The 17,175-nt window shown below is 54.0% G+C and overlaps 7 protein-coding genes across 7 annotated transcripts; 3 read left to right on the forward strand and 4 right to left on the reverse strand.

Annotated features, from left to right (window-relative positions):
* The first annotated feature begins 80 nt into the window (after positions 1-80).
* IAQ61_006001 (uncharacterized protein) lies at positions 81-2,120 on the forward strand. The gene is made up of 3 exons (XM_066097019.1): positions 81-897; positions 1,126-1,209; positions 1,400-2,120. Exons 1-3 carry the CDS (start codon positions 357-359, stop codon positions 1,555-1,557), a joined length of 783 nt encoding a protein of 260 aa, XP_065953011.1. The 5' UTR covers positions 81-356; the 3' UTR covers positions 1,558-2,120.
* Positions 2,121-3,507: 1,387 nt separating this feature from the next.
* IAQ61_006002 (uncharacterized protein) lies at positions 3,508-5,760 on the reverse strand (the record flags this gene model as incomplete). The annotated part of the gene is made up of 2 exons (XM_066097020.1): positions 3,508-5,516; positions 5,571-5,760. 2 exons carry the CDS (start codon positions 5,758-5,760, stop codon positions 3,508-3,510), a joined length of 2,199 nt encoding a protein of 732 aa, XP_065953012.1.
* Positions 5,761-6,234: 474 nt separating this feature from the next.
* IAQ61_006003 (uncharacterized protein) lies at positions 6,235-7,497 on the reverse strand (the record flags this gene model as incomplete). Its single annotated transcript, XM_003835925.2, has 1 exon — positions 6,235-7,497. One exon carries the CDS (start codon positions 7,495-7,497, stop codon positions 6,235-6,237), a length of 1,263 nt encoding a protein of 420 aa, XP_003835973.2.
* A 554-nt stretch (positions 7,498-8,051) lies between these two features.
* IAQ61_006004 (uncharacterized protein) lies at positions 8,052-8,237 on the forward strand (the record flags this gene model as incomplete). The annotated part of the gene is made up of 1 exon (XM_066097021.1): positions 8,052-8,237. One exon carries the CDS (start codon positions 8,052-8,054, stop codon positions 8,235-8,237), a length of 186 nt encoding a protein of 61 aa, XP_065953013.1.
* A 107-nt stretch (positions 8,238-8,344) lies between these two features.
* IAQ61_006005 (uncharacterized protein) lies at positions 8,345-12,220 on the reverse strand (the record flags this gene model as incomplete). The annotated part of the gene is made up of 1 exon (XM_066097022.1): positions 8,345-12,220. The coding sequence occupies one exon, from the start codon at positions 12,218-12,220 to the stop codon at positions 8,345-8,347; it is 3,876 nt and encodes a 1,291-aa protein (XP_065953014.1).
* A 1,644-nt stretch (positions 12,221-13,864) lies between these two features.
* Positions 13,865-15,735, forward strand: IAQ61_006006 (uncharacterized protein; the record flags this gene model as incomplete). Its single annotated transcript, XM_003835922.1, has 2 exons — positions 13,865-14,160; positions 14,592-15,735. 2 exons carry the CDS (start codon positions 13,865-13,867, stop codon positions 15,733-15,735), a joined length of 1,440 nt encoding a protein of 479 aa, XP_003835970.1.
* Positions 15,736-16,331: 596 nt separating this feature from the next.
* Positions 16,332-17,074, reverse strand: RPL35 (60S ribosomal protein uL29; the record flags this gene model as incomplete). The annotated part of the gene is made up of 5 exons (XM_003835921.1): positions 16,332-16,473; positions 16,530-16,682; positions 16,749-16,813; positions 16,875-16,889; positions 17,072-17,074. The coding sequence occupies 5 exons, from the start codon at positions 17,072-17,074 to the stop codon at positions 16,332-16,334; spliced, it is 378 nt and encodes a 125-aa protein (XP_003835969.1).
* Positions 17,075-17,175: the final 101 nt, after the last annotated feature.

Here is a 17,175-nt window from a genome sequence, read left to right on the forward strand (position 1 = left end):
CACCCTCACCCTCACCCTCACCCTCACCCTCACCCTCACCCTCACCCTCACCCTCACCCTCACCCTCACCCTCACCCTCTCCATCCACCACTCACTTCACCCTCGCCATCCACCACTCACTTCACCCTCGCCATCCACCACTCACTTCACCCGTTCACCGTCCACTGTTCGCTGTTCAGCTCTCAGGCTTTCAGGGGGGAAAGAAAGTCCAGCACACATTATAGACCGCCCGACACATTCACTGCACTCACCTCGCGCCTGCCCTTTGGTCTGCCCTCGCCCGAAAAACGTGCAATTGCTTCCTTCTCACACAGCAGCACGGCGTCGTCGCACCTAGTCTCGGCCGGCCAGCCATCATGGCCTCCTCGACGACCACCCATCAGCCTTCCACGGCGCCCCAGAGCCCTCCACAACACAGCAACACGTCGACGTCGCGGCCGTCGAGCACTTCAGACGCCTTGTCGTCTAGCCCCGTAGAGATGCGAACTCTCCCATCCTCGTCCACAACACCGCCACCCGCAAACAACACTGCGCAATCCCCAGACACGCCCATTACTACCCAAATCGCCGCTACCAACCCACATATTGACGCCATGGAGCCCTCAGAAGCCGCGTCACCCGCCTCGCCCACCGCCGCGAAGCCTGCGCCGCCCACTGACCTCAGCCGCTCGGAGACGGAAGCCATAGGACCGTCGACGGATACGCCTGCGCTCGACCCAGACAATTCAAATGGGCCGACGCTGGTCATTATGCTGCTGCTCACCACGGGTGCACGACATCCCTACAAGATTGACGAAAAGTATCTCAAAAAGCGCAATGTCACCGTTGAGGCCATGGACCCCTATAACATCAGTGTATATACTTTGAAGGAGCTCATCTGGCGCGATTGGCGGGAAGGTTTGTCACCACTTTCTTTCCATTCTTGATTTTACTTTGGTCACGTGCAGGCGAGCACAGGGTTAACGCAGGTTCCCCCATTTCTTCCCGTCGCATGCGCAATGCACGCAAAGTGTCGCATGACGTTCACCATGTCTGCTGCCTTTGCCATATGCGGCAACATCTCCACACCCAGTCATGGTACCATGTCTGCTGCTGTACATGATTGCTAACCTCAGTCCACCATAGAATGGGAAACCCGACCAACATCCCCAAGTTCAATACGACTGATCCATTTCGGCCGCATGCTCGACGACAAATCGCCCCTCAAAGGTACGTTGTCTCTTTGCGGACGAACGGTCTTCACCGAGTCCAAGGCGCTTGGCATGGCTTGTTTCAATTACTGCTCATGTCCTCATTGGCCACCTCGGCCTTGTCCGCGGACGTCCAGACCACCCCTACAACCGCTTCCATCAAGCATCACCCTTACAGACCCGAACCAGACTAATACGCCCGAAAATAGAATGCCGTTTCCAAACCGACACCCCCAACGTCGTGCACATGACGGTCAAGCCGCAAGAAGTCGTCGACGACGAGGAAAACGCAAAGTCGGGCAAGGGGCCGAGTCGGAGAGATGGCGAGGATGAACCTACGGCGGGCTGTCGGTGCACCATTTTATAAAAGGCAGAGGAAGGGGAAGAGGAAGAGGGTGAGGATGAAGGAGAGGAAGGAATTAAAGATTATCGTCACCAAGCCTCTTGTTACATGAGCTACTCCACCCCCCATCCCTCTTCCTCTCACTGTTCTCACATGCATGTCCCGGCTTGTCGAGACGCCGCATGTACATGCCCCTCTGACTTCCCCATGCCTACAGTCCGCACCATGCCCTCCCGACCCCATTAAACCAGACACATGCTCACGTCCAGCCGGAAGCCTTGTATGTACCACACCACACCATCAAGATTTCTCTCCATTTTCAAGCTCGGCGGGGGTGAGGTGGTCGTGATGGGATGGGTGTGTGTGGCGAGGGAGGGCGGGGTTGGAGAGGAGAGGAAGGGGTTGGTATGGGGTGGTGCGGTATGGTGCGGTATGGTGCGGTATGGTGCGGTATGGTGCGGTATGGTGCGGTATGGTGCGGTATGGTATGGTATGCTGTAGTATAATATAGGAGGGGAAAGAGGAAGCAGATGGAATGGTGGCAAATAGGGATTTACGTACATACCCAAATTCAATTTTACATGTCCTGTTGGTGCCTATGTGTTTGGTGTGTTGTATGTATATGTGCAAGTGTTTATCCTCCTTCTCCCTGTAAATCTTACCGTATTCCTCTGCCCGGAGGTGGTGGGGTCGGAGCAGACTGGGGTGGGAGTAGAGATAAGGGGGAGGGAGGTGGATGGCACACGCTGTGCTGTGCTGTACTCTGCTTTGTATAATTTTCCAAGTGGGTATTGGGGTTGCTATTTGGTATTTGGGTATTTGCCATCTACCATCTACTACCTGCCCTTCCCATCCCATCCCCCCTTGCCACTCCCACTGCCCCCCCCCCCTTCCTATTCGCATCCCCTCACACTCCCCTCTCCCCCAGCCCTATCAATCCCACACCCTATACCCGACTCACACTTTCACCACGACTGCCCCCCAAACGAACAGAGATGAGCAGAGACGTGTTTGTATATGATATAATCTGACGAGAAAAAAGTGCGGGATGGATGATATGACCGGGAAGGAAAGGATCGCGAAGGAAAGCGAAGGAAAGCGAAGGAAAGGAAGGAAAGGAAGGAAAGGAAGGAAAGGAAGGAAAGGAAGGAAAGGAAGGAAAGGAAGGAAAGGAAGGAAAGGAAGGAAAGGAAGGAAAGGAAGGAAAGGAAGGAAAGGAAGGAAAGGAAGGAAAGGAAGGAAAGGAAGGAAAGGAAGGAAAGGAAGGAAAGGAAGGAAAGGAAGGAAAGGAAGGAAAGGAAGGAAAGGAAGGAAAGGAAGGAAAGGAAGGAAAGGAAGGAAAGGAAGGAAAGGAAGGAAAGGAAGGAAAGGAAGGAAAGGAAGGAAAGGAAGGAAAGGAAGGAAAGGAAGGAAAGGAAGGAAAGGAAGGAAAGGAAGGAAATGAAGGAAAGGAAGGAAAGGAAGGAAAGGAAGGAAAGGAAGGAAAGGAAGGAAAGGAAGGAAAGGAAGGAAAGGAAGGAAAGGAAGGAAAGGAAGGAAAGGAAGGAAAGGAAGGAAAGGAAGGAAAGGAAGGAAAGGAAGGAAAGGAAAGGAAAGGAAAGGAAAGGGAATACATCCGTGTCGGTTGATACATCTAAATGCATAAATGACAATTGGATTTGTGCCTTACGATGGCGACGTTTGGAGTAGAGGTCTGGCATGGGCGTTGATTTGAGACGGGAAGAGGGGTGTGATGTGTGGTCTGGTCTGACATGTCCAACGCCCACATCAACGCCCATAACCACGACCAAACCCAAATCCACCCTACGCGCCCAGCCCCCCATCCAGCCCCCAACCCGAGCACGCAAAATCGCGCCAAAGTGCAAAAACGCCAAAGACCCCGTGAACCCGCAAGATCCCAGCAAACATTGGACGCAAGAGGAGTGAGTTTGTAGTGACTAGATGCCCCGGGACCTGTGTACAATGTCGACATGGTCATTGATATGGATAGGCCGAGGAGTTGTGATATTGTGTCTCAGCTGCATCCGTGAACTCGAGATCTTCTTCTTCAGCAACAGCGTCGACTTCTCCTTCTCCTCCAGCAACACCGTCTTCCTCAGCCCCACCCCGCGGCTCAGTAGGAACATCAAACCACGTCAAGACGCCCTTGCAGCCAATCCGATAATACGCATTCAACCGACTGCGTTGCTCCTCTTCCAGTCTGGGATTTAATTCCAGCGCTCGTCTCTTGACCTCGTGTGCACCAAGCCTGATGCCTTCGTCCCATGTGGTAGTAGCCGCGGTGTTGCAATCTACGCCAGAATTGGTGGCGTCGGGGGTAAGGTTCGACGTGGAATGGCCTCGTGCAGTGTTCTTTGGAAGCGTCTTCTTTTTGCCCCAGCGCTGGCGCCATGTCATGGTGATCCAGTCAGAGGTCGAGTCATCGACCGGCACGTCTTGGACGAAGCGCAGGCTGATGCCTAGACCGGCTGCTACCATCGGGAACCAAGAGAGGCTTGGATATATCGTGAAGAGGTCGGCGTAGGGAATGGGGATGGTGAGGAGACTGGGATTTGCAGAGGTTGTTGGTGGACCAGGCGGAGGTTCTTGGGAAGGACCAGCAGAAGTAAAAGGAGCCGCAGTACACAACTTCCCCAAACAAATCAAAACATTGAGATCCGCCAGACCGCCGACCTGATATTGCGGATGTTGGGTCAGCGAACGATGCGACTCCCCCACAAGTTCAGCAATGGGTTTCGGAGCCGGCACAGCAAGCCCTTTACCCTTACCCTTGCCATCCCACACCGTGGCCGTCATGCCCGTTCCCGTGCTCTGGGCTTCCCTGCGCAATGCTGCTTCGTACATAGCCTTTTGTTTGAGGAAACTAGACAGACCGCGCAGCGTCTCCGGCGCACGCTTCTTGAGCCGGTGGACAATGTGGAATTGCACTTTGCGCACCAGGTGAAAGTAGCCGAGGTGGGCCAGACGATCAAAGTACGACGACGTGTCTTTGCCAATGAAGAAGACGTTGATGGCGTAGAATACGGGCAGGGACTCGTCGCGAATGGCTTTGGAGACTTGGGTGACGCCTAGCAAGGAGTGGACGGCGTTGTGGCGGTCGGGTTGGTTGAGGTCGTGGAACCTGGGAGAGCCGTAGTGAGCCTGGGTGCTGTGGTTGAAGTCGCAGAGATGCGGAAGGATGGGGTGAGGGGCCGATAAAGCGAATTCGTAGATTTTCTCGCGGATTTCGCAGGGAAGGCGGATGAAGGGGTGGAATGTAGTCAGGGGCGTCGTGACTTCCTCGTTGGAACCTGGGTCCGAATCATCATCATCGCCGTCGTCGTCGTCGTCGTCGTCTCTGTGGGGCCTGGTAGGGCGCTCGTCTTCGTCGTACGAACGCCTTGGAGGTGGATAGTAGTCGTCTCCAACTGCCGAATCGGTCGGTGTTGGTTCTCGACGATTACGATCGTCATCATCATCAGCACCACTTGGACGCGACAATGCATTCGAGGAATAAAACTGCAGTGGCGGACTAGATTCGACGCGACGAGTGATGCCGTATTTGTCCTTGGTCAAGATATATTTTACGGTCGTGTGATGACGGGTCGGCTGCCCCGTGGGCATTGCTTCTCGATCAATGCGTCGTGCTTCATGGCCTGGAATGCGGTCTCCCTCTTGAAAGTGCTGTACAATATTTGGCACAGCGTGTGAAAGTGTGGCCTGCGTTGGAGGTGGAGTAAGCCAGTCCCTCAGTGTCCTCTGAGAACTTCCACTGCTCAATTTGGCAGGAGCCTCTATAAACGCCGACGAGGCATGGTACGATGATGGGGGTGAGGGCATTGGAGTCAGTGGAAAGGACGATGCGTTGCGGCCCCAAATGACATCTAGGCCATATGTGCATCGAGCCTTACGATCCTTGACAGATGCATGCCCCAGTTCATCAGAGCCTTCTTCGCTGTAGGTGTCGTCGAACGCATCCTTGTCTCGCAAAGATAACGAGGAAGCTGGTGCAATGTTATCACCCGTCTGTACAACTGTGGGACCAGAACTACCCTTACCCGTAGCCAGAATGGAAGCAGTAGAAGCGTCGTCTTCCGTCTGCACATTACCTCCTTCAGCATTTCCTTTACCCATAGCCTCTAGACTGAAGCGCGAGCGCAATCGTCTCGCAGGCCCATCCAAATCATCAAATTCGCTGCCGCCGCCATCGCCGCCTTGATCCTCAGAAGCCCTGCGTCTACGAGGCATATCTGACGTGTGTGTGTTGTAAAAGGGGGAGTGAGTTAGTTCACAAAGTATTGAAGATATGTGCTCGTCTTTCGAGATGGTGAGAGATGAACGTGAAAGGTGAAAGGGCTATTCGAGTACCCTAATATAATGATTTTAACGACGCTACGTAGGGTGCGTGTGTGCGCGCTTGCGAAGTTGACCATACGTGAGAAGCTTTGAATTAGTGGTACGGTAGCGGGGGCTGCGGGTTATCATATGGTCAGAGGACAGTTGAGGATGGTGACGAGGCGCAGTAACCAGTCAGGCAGCGTATACATTGCAGGCACTTTCTGCTTCACGCCGAGAAATACGCTAGGATGCGTTAGTAAGTGCGGTATGCGATGTATTGCAGCTTGGACTGACTACCTACACAAGCGCAAATGAGATCCAAAATGATATCTACTGGGGCGGAAAACAGGAAAAGACCACGTGCATAGCAAAGTACCTCGTCCATTACCACCTCTTTTCATCGTCACTGAAATCTCGACCCTGTCGCTCCCTCTCTATTCTTGCATCAAACTCCTGCTGGGCTTGCTCCTTTTCTCTCTTCCTCTCCTCGTCACCTTCAACAAAGGTATAAGAGTCACCTAGAGTGGATCCCTCTCTTCGCTCCTTACGTGCATGCTCCGGGCGACGTGGTTGCGGCTCTACTCTTTGACCCGGAATGGGTGCCTCGCCGCGACGAAGACGGTCCCAAGTCGATTCACCCGGTCTGCCCTGTGGTGGAGACCGAGATGGAGATTGAGACTGAGCTTGAGACTGAGCGCTGTACACTTCATCCTGGAAGAGGCCACCAGTGGGAGATGCATCATCGTCGAATGGTAGTGAAGATGTTGGCGACTTGCGGTTGGCCTCTGGCCGGCGATCCCGATTATCCATCGATGAAGGATGCTGCTGTGGTGACGGCGCTGGCTGTGATGCGTCGTTGGAGTAAGTCTCCCATGACTCGGTCACGGGGCTTTGAGAGCCCCAGGCCTCATTTCCAGCTGCTGGATTCATGTCGTCTACTGGGTCTTCATTCTTCGCAACAGGCAGCCTGTTGCGTGGGCGCTGTTCTACTGCCTGCTCATACTGCCTTGTCCGCTGCGCAAACTCTCTGTCCTGCTCTGCTTTCGATCTTGGGTCGGCAGCCCTGACATCTTTGCCGAATTGCTCCAGCTTAGGATCTTTGCTCGTATTGACTGCGGCCACCGGTTGGGCAATCGCTTGGCCAATGATACTGCCCAAATGTGAAGAAACCGTAGCATACATCAAGAATCGCCACGAATGTCTCGCATACATAGCCAGCGGCCCCCTCACGATGCCAAACTTATTCGGTTCAATACTCTCAAGCTTGGGTTTGTAGAAAGGGTAGCGAAAGCTATCCGCGGTGCTCCAACATCTATACGTTCCTGCCGCTAAGCCTGCAGCTGCGAAATAGCTCTTGGTTTGCTCCAGCTTGTAGATATGGAAGGCGAAGGCTTGCACTTCGTACGGTTCCAGCACCCGATTGATCCTCTTCTCTGCAAACTGGATCGTCTGCTCTGTTTTGAAGCGTACCGAGCCAGCAGTGAAGCCCATCATCGGGCCTAGAAGTGGAATTGGTTGCGGCAACGAAGTTGCATCAATTCGCTCGCCTGACCGCCGCGACGCGGATGCATAGGGATCGCTGGAGGAGGGGTCGGGATTGTCATCAAAGTTGTCTGGCGTGCTGTTGTTGACATCTTCGAGTACCATGGTAGCGTATGGGCCCAAGCTATCCGCGTGGCTGGGAAGCTCAGGTGTGTCAATGGGAGGTGTCGTGTAGATGGGAAGCCGGGGAGCTGAGGTCTAGAAGTGCGAGATCACCAGTAAGAGAGCTTAAGCGATGACGGCATTCAATCTACTTGATCGGCCAGGGTCGTGGCCAGAGCGCCAACGACAGGTAGCCACAGTCCCATGTCCGCCATAAACTACATTATGATTCAATCCACGCTTTCAACATCGTTATTGAAGACTGATGATAATTGCTAGCCAAAATGACCATGCGGTAGAAAGTCATCCTTTCGTATGTGTCACATCACCAGGCTGGCATTGCATTGCACACATTAAATTGACTCACATTCCACCCTCAATCTAGCCCTCATTCATGTATATCCCAAACATGCATACACATGAAGCCAGCCCCAACCTAATCTAGAGAGGAGATGGTATAATCCATGGGTATTGTACAGTCGAGCCAAACAGAAGACGACCGCCGCAGATGCAATACCCAAGTAGGAAAACACCATGCTGCCGAATATGTAATTACCATGACTGCAGAGTCCACCAGCGCCCGCGCAATCGCAATGAACACCATCGCTTCGCTGGCTAAGGAACCCGTGCTTGAAACGCCGTCGCTGCAAAAGGAAAAGCGACCGAAAACTGAAATAGCGAAGAATCCATCGAGCCGCATTGTCGAGGGAAGTAGAGTCCTCGATAGGCAGGGGCGGATTTAAATCTTCTTTTGAATCTCGGCCGTCACATGAAAGATGAAAGTTGAAAAAAGGTATAGACATCTACACCAAGACGAAAAAATCGGAAAAAGGAAAATAAAAATGTACGCTTACGCAACAAATTCGGCTGGTACAGACACCCTGCCACCTCCGACAAGTTCAAGAATCTTGCCGGCGACAGCCGCAGGGTAACCTCGTGAAAGGCCCTCGTCGACAACAGACATGGCGGCAGCGCGATCCTCAACAGCCATGTACGCACGTGTCATGGCCTCGTAGGTGCTGGGCTCGCGCTTACTCTCAGGGACAGACTCATAGATGGCTTTCGCCTTCTGGATGTCATGAGCAAGAGCCCAACCATGAATGAGCGAGTTGGCAATGTAAGGAGTCATCTCGACATTGCGGGCGCGCATGTCCTGGAGAACGACTTCGGTGTCTGCGATTTGGTGGTTGGCGACCATGGCTTCGAATAGCGCCTGGTAGAGGCAGGCCTGAGGACGGATCCGGGTGTCGGCAAGAACAGTGTCGAAGAGGACACGAGCACCTTCCATGTCGTGCATAACACAGCCCTTGGCATGAATAAGGGAAGAGTAGTGAACAGCCTCGGGTACGGCACCCGCGTTGCGGACCTGCTCCAAGACCTTCTCGGCTGATTCCATGTCGACGGGCTCGAGAGTGGCGTGGGTGTCAATCAGAAGTTTGTAGGTGTGCGTGGTGGGCTCAATACGCTTCGCACGCATGCGTTCGTAGTAGCTGAGAACCTTGCTACGGTCGCGCTTGGTCGTGAGGAAGAACTGCATCATGCTGTGGTAAGGCGCAGGACGAGGTTTGTAGTTGGGCATGCTCTCCATCTCCTCGAAAAGTTCTTCCGCAAATTTCTCGTCGCTGACACGGCAGAGAGCGTTGACAATGGTACCATAGGTGACAGAAGTGGGCCGGATACCAAGGCTACGCATCTCGGAGAAGTAGAACAAGCAATCATCGATGCGACGAGCTTTGCCCAGCTTACCAATGAGAGCATTGTACAGAAAAGACGATGGCTCAACACCCTCAGACTTGGCGCGAAGGAAGATCTTGACAGCTTCGGTAGCTTCGTCAAAGGTTTTTGTTGACTCCTTTAGAGTAGTGATGTAAAGACCAAAGGTGTTGGCGGTAGGAGCAGCGCCCATATCGAGCAAATCCTGATGATAACGAGCAGCCAGATCGCGCTGACCACAGGTAAGGCAGGCTGCGACCATGGCATCCAGAATAGTGACCCAGCCATGATGAACGATGCGGTACTGTGGCAGCAGAGGGACGTCTTGTTTGGCGAGGTTGAGGATGTCGTGAACAAGAGTCAGGCGGTCTTCCTTTGCAGCAGCAGTGATGAGCTTGGCGTACGTGAAGAATCGAGGGTGGCGGCCTGCTCGACGCATGTTCCTGAATTTCATCAAAGCCTCATTCAGGTGTGATGCTGGTCGTCCATGGGTCTTTTCGAGCAATTCGGTGATGGCGACAGAGCCTTTGTTATCAGTGGTGGCGGCATAAGGGTCGTACTGGTCTTCAAACGTAGGAACCGCAGGCTGTACTGGTGCTTGGACAGGGTAAGCTCCAAATGGCGCAGGCGAGTAGAGAGATTCGGGTGCAGGGTGCTTGTAGCTGTACCACCTGTGTTGAAGGTCGCCCCTATCAAGCTGAGAGAGGACCTTCTCCACAAGACTAGCGGTGGTCTTGTTGACAGGTAAGCCAATTGCCGTAATGACCTCGAGCAGGTGCGCGAAGCGCGCAGCATGAGCAACATCGACTTCAGTTCCCTGAAGAATGATACCAGACTGCACCTGCATAAGAAGTGTAATGTCCTCGAAACTGAGCTGGGCAATGGCTTCAGGTCCCATACCGGCGAGCAAATGGTGAGCGACGGGAGTAACCAGGCCACCGTTCTCAATCATGGTCCAGAACAGTTCCATGCTAGACCGGGCCGGCAGGAAAATGCCACGCTTCATCATGAAGTGACCCATGACCTCGATCGCCTCGTCAATCTGCTCAACAATCTCCATCTTAGCTTGGTTAGAGCTGGACTGAGAGTCGCGGATACGAGCAAACATTTGGCGGCCTTGACGAAGTCCACGCTCAGCTTGGCCACTGCCTATCAAGGCAATGGTGTGCATAGAGGTGGGCTCAATAAAGTCTGGCTTAGTCGGCGATAGCTCGAGCATCCTCCAGAAGACCTCTGCAGCCTCAATGTTTCCATTGCGGATGTGCATAGCTGCCATGGCCATGGCAGGCCGGGACAGGTCCACCTCGGCAGGCAGATTCTCAAAAGCATCCGTGGCAACCTGAATAGCATCGCGATCCGCAGCCTTGATGCAGATGGCAGCCATGGCGATCTGTCGAGCTTGTGGGCTGAGCTGCTCATTGGCGTGTACGTAGGCGTCCTGAAAGGAACCGCTTTTCAGCCATTCTGGCAGGAGACCCTTTAGAGTGACAATATCGCGTACTGAAGTGACGTCTTCGGGAGCGGCGAGTGTGCTCTCGATTTTGGAGAGAAACCTCTGGCCTCCAGCAAAACGTCCGCAGATGGCGTATGCTCGCACGAGGGCCGCATACACATCGTTGTCCTTTCTTGCAATCTCCACCAGGCCGTGGTCACTGGCAACGGCAATGGCCTTGTACTCGTCATAGCACTCGACCGCACTGCTCAAATCGCCCGACTTTCCAAAGGCCTGAATCATGGGAACAAACATGTCCGCAATGGGGGTGACTTTGCGGGCCTCCATATGGGAGTAGATTCGGACCATGTCTTCTACGCGATCGCCCTCGGCGCAAGCCGTGACGAGTAGGCGGTAGGTCTTCTCAGAAAAGTTGCGACCAGCCTCGACGTTGATTGCAGCATCGAAGAGCTTGACAGCTACCGAGAGGGAGCCGTCTTCGGCCAGGATCGCGTAATCAGTCTCGTTTGACTGAAGCATGAACCTGCCGTCCTCTTCCATTCCGCCGTACCTCAGACGCTTCTCTTCATAATACTGCTTCATCGAGATGACTTCTAACGACCGCACGGAGAGGAGCTCGATGAGAGCGGTATATGTGGCGGTGTCGGGAGTCACTCGTCGACGAAGCATGTCAGAGTAGACGTCCAAGGCCTTGGGAACGACCTGATGCTTTGCGCGTGGGAGATGGATGGCGGCGGAGAGAAGAACATTGTACGCAGCGACCGATGGCTTGAGACCAGCTCGCAGCATGGCCTCGAAGATGGCTGGCACTTCAGCATACTGGCGGTTCTCAGCCAGTCTCTGAAGCTGTACTGTGTATTCATCGTGTGCTTCGATTGGAGAAGCCGTCCATGTCGAGTCTGTGCGGGTGAGAGTGGTAGAGTTGACAAGAGTATCGGCAACGGTAGCCGGTGACTCGGGCTGGGCTTCTTGGACGGCTGCAGGCTCCTCCTCCGCTGCCTGGACAGCTTCTGTGTCAACGTGGAGTTTTGCCTTGGCCGCCCCTTGCGCAATTGCCTCGTCCACCTGAGCGAGGGCAATTTTTTCCGCTTCTTCGCTGTTGATGGCGTTCCTGAAATCATCTACTTGGCTTGTGCTGTATGCACGGTTGACCGTGGCACGGGCACGAACAGGATCAGCCACCTCTTCGATTGCCGTGCTATTCTCCTTTGCCTCGACGGCGGCCTTGGAGCCGGCGGGATCCCATTCAATCAGCTTGCGGAACTGGAATTGCGACCATTCCTTGTCCTCGGTCCGCTGTGTCTTCTGCCATGCTGAGTAGTAGGCGGCTAGACCGGAGTCTTGGTGGTCGTGTGCGCTTGCGGCAAGGGCCTTGAGAGCACTGGTGGTCGATGTAGAAGCAAAGGCATGTTGGTTCTTGAGGCCTTTGCGGAAGCGGTCGTGTTGTAGTGTGGCAAGAGGGTTGTTCTGGCTTACACCAGCAACGACTGACTGAGCATAACCGTGCGTGAAGCCTTTGGCAAGACTCTGGCGCGCGAGATGGAAGCTCTTAAAGACCATTTAGGAAATGGAGCAGCCCTTCCAATGCGAAGGGTGAGACTACTGGATGGTCAGCTTCAAGTTTCTCTCCCATGGCTGGCGTGACGAGACGCGAGGCTGTTGGTCGCCAGACTTCTTGTCGGTGTTTGCGCAGTCGCGTGTGTTCTGTTGCCGATGAATTTTGACGTTCAGGCAGCCATTTTCGACACTTGGGTGTGCGAACAAGGAACATCGGAACATGGTCATGGGATGCATGGCAAAGACGCGATGGGGAATCTACGTACTGTACTTCTCGATATCACACGGCAATGATGCAGGTTCATTTGACGACAACCGCCAAACAAACGCGCTTCACGGAGAGAGTGGTAGGGAGGGAAGGGAAGTTGTCGACGGGAAATTAGAGTTGGACGCAAGATCGGAAACGTCTCCGGACTGACCCGTAAACAACCAAGGCTGGATGGAGGGAGGGTGTGGGAAAGGAAAGAACAGGCAAGAAGGCCTGCGGGAGAGAGAGAGAGAGAGAGAGAGAGAGATGGAGAGTAGGTTGGAAGGCAAGACAGGCGAAGTGTTAATTTAGGGCGGCAAAGGGAAAAGGGAAGATTCGAGCGTGCATCGCGCACTGTAGTCGTCATGAAGTCGGCGGCGGACGGTAAGGACGGGGATGGGAGATTTGGAGACTAAGCAGGCCTGCCGAAAAATCCTCGCGCGACCCGCCTTGGGCCCGTTTCCCTTTTTGGGGGGTGTGGTTGGAGAGAACTTCTTTCTCCAGTCTGCCCCCCAAAATTTCTGACATGCCACATGCCACATGCCACATGCCAGATGCCACATGCCAGCAGAAAAAGCCTCTTCCCGTTCTGGACAAGCACGCCTGATTGGCTCGGAGGGCTCGCTCGACCTCCCCGACCAAGTCTACAGAGCTGGTCTAGAGAGTGACGGGTACTCTAGAGTAGAGAGTGAGGAGTGGTGGTGGTGGAGGGTTGTGGCTCAGCCCTCTTGAAGTCTTGGGCCGGTCGTCGGCGAGATGGATGAGGCGGTTTGCACCGATGACAAAGACGCCGACTACCGTTTGGATGTCCCATTCGACCAGATGCTGCTGCTGCCTAGGATGGCGACAAGTTGGACTTGGCCGGCTGGATCCGTGGCTGACTCACACATCGGAAAATGGATCCAACACATGGATACATAGAGTACATGTACATAATGGTACTCTAGTACTCTCAAGCTAGCTTGTTGCCGGCACGTGACGTTGAACACCTCACACAATGGATGGCTTGTGGACTTGAGGATAGGTAGATGTTACTGCTAACTATACAATACTGTAGAACAGCAAGAGCCAGGCATGGAAACAACGACTGCAAAACACACACACCCTACACACCCATCCATTACTCGTAAACCCATCTTTACCCCTACTCTACAATCCCCCCAATCAAAGATCCACCCAAACTCCTCCTCCTCCTCCTCCTCCTCCTCCTCCTCCTCCTCGCCTTCTCCTCCCGCCCAACCAACCGATCACCGACATCATCACTAGCCACCCCCCATCGCCCTCCCCATCTTACCAATCCATCCCAGTCTCGCTCTCACATCGACCCCTCCAAGCTCCACATACACACACATCCTGTCTAGTAGTACTTACTGTCCTGGTACTCGCACACATCCCCCACCATGTCTCCCACAACCGACCCAGACGCAGACGCGGCCTCACTGACCCCGACCGCCGTCTCCTGTCCAGCCAAAGTGCTAGTCGCCGGTGGCTATCTCGTCCTCGACCGCGCTTACACGGGCCTCGTGTTCGGCCTCGACGCACGGATACACTCTGTCGTCGAGCCAATCAAGACACGCTCTGGCGTCACCATTACCGGCATCGTCGTGACCAGTCCGCAGTTTCGTGAGGCGATTTGGGAGTATGGGTATAGGTCGCTGGGGGAGGAGGGTGGGATTGCCGTGACACAGTTGAGTGTGTGAGTAGGACTTGGTTTTTTTTATCGTTTTGCTCTGTCAATGTGGTTGTATTTTTTTTTGTTTTTTTTGTTTTTTTGGTGAGAGGGGGGAAGTTTGGCTGTTTGCTCTTTTTTCTCCAACATCTTCTTTATTATTGTTTTGATGCGAGTTATATTCTCTACTCTTGAAGATGCATCTTCTTTCCTTTCAGTTCCATCCAATTGTCCAAACTCTTCTCTTCCATTTCACATCTATCTAATTATCCATATTCTTCTCTTCCCTTTCATATCCATCCAATCATTCACATCCTCTCCATCCCATCCAAGCTCATATCAAAATGATCAAGCTCCCTACCTACCCACCTAGAAACACTCCTCAACCTCTCTACTCTCCATAATCAACATGCTGCCACCCAAACAACTCACCTCCCATCTAACCACCCCCTTTCCAGCGGCCACGAACAATCAATCTCCGCCTCCAAAAACCCCTTCATCGAAACCGCCCTCGCCTACGCCCTAACCTACATCTTCACCCTCCTCCCCAACAACCTCATCCGCCCCTCCAACATCCGCATCCTCGCCGACCAAGCCTACTACTCCAACCCCGGCCAACCACGCACCACCACCACCTCCTCCTCCAACCCCAGCCGCTTCCCCGACTTCACCGTCCCCCTCCGCGACGCCCACAAAACCGGTCTCGGCTCCTCCGCCGCCCTCGTAACCTCCTTCACCGCCGCCCTCCTCTCCTTCTACCTCCCACCCTCCCTCTTCGACCTCAACACCCCCCAAGGCCAAACCATCCTCCACAACCTCGCCCAAGCCAGCCACTCCCACGCCCAAGGCAAAGTCGGTTCCGGCTTCGACATCGCCAGCGCCGTCTACGGCTCCTGTCTCTACAAGCGCTTCTCCCCCTCCCTACTCAGTACACTACCCGCCCCCGGCACCCCAGGCTTCGCCCGCAACCTCAAGACGCTGGTCGAGGGCCCCGCCTGGGACACAGAGATCCACAAGGCGGCAATCCAGATGCCCCGCCATCTACGCCTGGTCATGTGTGACGTCGACTGCGGGAGCGAGACGCCTAGCATGGTGAAGAAGGTTCTCGCCTGGCGCTCAGCGCACAGGGAAGCCGCAGACACACTCTGGAGCAACTTGCAAGCGGGAAACGAGGCCTTGGCCAAGGAACTCACGCGCCTGGCGCAGAGCCCCGAGCCAGACGAGACGCGGTACGAAACGCTGAGGACGATTATCAAGAGCAATCGCAGTCTGATCAGGGAAATGGGACAGCAGTCTGGTGTCCCGATGGAGCCGAGGCAGCAGACCAGGTTGCTGGATTACTGCTCGGAGTTGGAAGGGGTGGTTGGCGGCGTGGTGCCCGGTGCAGGTGGCTTCGATGCTGTTGTCCTGCTGGTCGAGGATAAGCAGGACGTCCTTGCCAAACTCAAGACTGCACTCGAACAGTACAGAGACGAGGATGATGCGGATGCGCCCGGGGGAGTGAAGATTGGTAAAGTAGGAATTATTGGCGTGAGGGAGGAAATGGTGGGTGTGAGGCAGGAAGACTTGGGTTTGTACTCGGAGTGGGAATCTTCTTCCTGAATTGTGATTGCCACACAGAGCACTGTTTGGACGGTAGATGGCATGGGAGGGAGCAGATTTCATGCCGCTCGAGCAACAAGGAAAATTGCGCCAAGAGGAGTATGTACGTCGGATGCAAAATAGATGCAAGCTATGGTTACAGTAGGAACCATGTAAATGCAGATTTACACAAAAACTCTTGGCTACTGCATTCGAGAGATCAATGTCGAATATGAGCATGACGAATCCGCGACATGTCGTTCTTGACATATACAACATCATTCATCCGAGGGAAAATGTCTGGATATTGCGCTCAAGACTCCATCATGCTTCACATGCACTCCAAAGCCTGCCAACTCAATCATTTCACATTGTATCATAATTTGAATCCTTGGTCTGAACTTTTTGATTCATATAGATCTTGACGTGGACGCCAACCCATTTCCGTTAGAAGATCGCCCCGTCCGTTCCTGACCTGCCACATCACCCCCTCTCTCCACCCACTGGAGTTTGGTACTAAGGGTACATTGGTGAGTCGCTAGCTGGAAAAGCCCCGGCAATGCAATGCTTCGTGAGAGACAAAGGAAGAAAAGAGAACACACTCGGCCAAAGCACGCTTATGCCTTGACGGCGTACTTTCGCTGGGGGAAGTGTGTCTGCTTCTTCTTCTGCTTCTCGGTGACGAGCGACGCCTCGTGCTTGGTGAGTCTTCGGCGGATGGCGCGGGTCTGCTTGGGTCGGAGGTCGAGGGGAGTGTACCTGCTGGTTGTTAGATGCTGTTTTCCCGTAAAAAACTTAAGACGCCTCAAACGCACTTCTTGCCCTTGTAGAACAGGCGGAGCTGGGCCCTCTGGTTGGCGTTGATGACGGTGAGGACCTTGGCGATTCCCTTGCGGACGTCATGAATGCGGGTGAGCTTGGTGTTTGAGCCTCCAGCAACCTTGGCGGTCCTGAGCGAGATCAACTCCCTTTACATCCGTCAGCATTTTCACTCCGGCAAGTAGTATCCACGTAGCGTAGTTGGGGCGACATACGACTTGAGGTCGCTGAGTTGAGACGCGAGGTCATCCTTGGACTTGTTCCACAGCTGGGCGGTCTTCTGCAACGGTTGTGAGTGTGTATTCGATGGGAACGTGTAGCGTATGCGAGAGGGTACGTACGACTTTTCCGGTAGACTGCGAAGTAAATTGTCAGCATAAATACACTTCCTTGATACTGTTTGTAAAACTTTTCGACATGGTCGCAGAACCGCTAGCGGGGAGGTGCAATTGCTTCAATCTCCCATGATAGCCTGGTCCAAGAATTGCGCGACCCCATGTTCTCTTTCGACAGGAGTAAATTGAGAGCATAGACGTACCATTTTGACTGTATGTTAGTATGGCCGGGTGGTGTAGATGGGGGTCTCGCGTGCGTCTGCGATTTGGTCGTCGAGGTGGAAATTCACTAGAGCAGTGTGGTGCC

This window comes from Plenodomus lingam, assembly GCF_022343315.1.
Source record: "Plenodomus lingam strain CAN1 chromosome Unknown contig_23, whole genome shotgun sequence".
Lineage (NCBI taxonomy): Eukaryota > Fungi > Ascomycota > Dothideomycetes > Pleosporales > Leptosphaeriaceae > Plenodomus > Plenodomus lingam.

What these genes read in the sequence shown, in the direction of transcription:
- IAQ61_006001 (XM_066097019.1), top strand. Translation starts at nt 357, where the DNA reads ATGGCCTCCTCGACGACCACCCATCAGCCTTCCACGGCGCCCCAGAGC. An exon ending in CTGGCGCGATTGGCGGGAAG is followed by an intron (nt 898 to 1,125) that starts GTTTGTCACCAC and finishes AGTCCACCATAG; the next exon opens with AATGGGAAACCCGACCAACA. An exon ending in CGACAAATCGCCCCTCAAAG is followed by an intron (nt 1,210 to 1,399) that starts GTACGTTGTCTC and finishes GCCCGAAAATAG; the next exon opens with AATGCCGTTTCCAAACCGAC.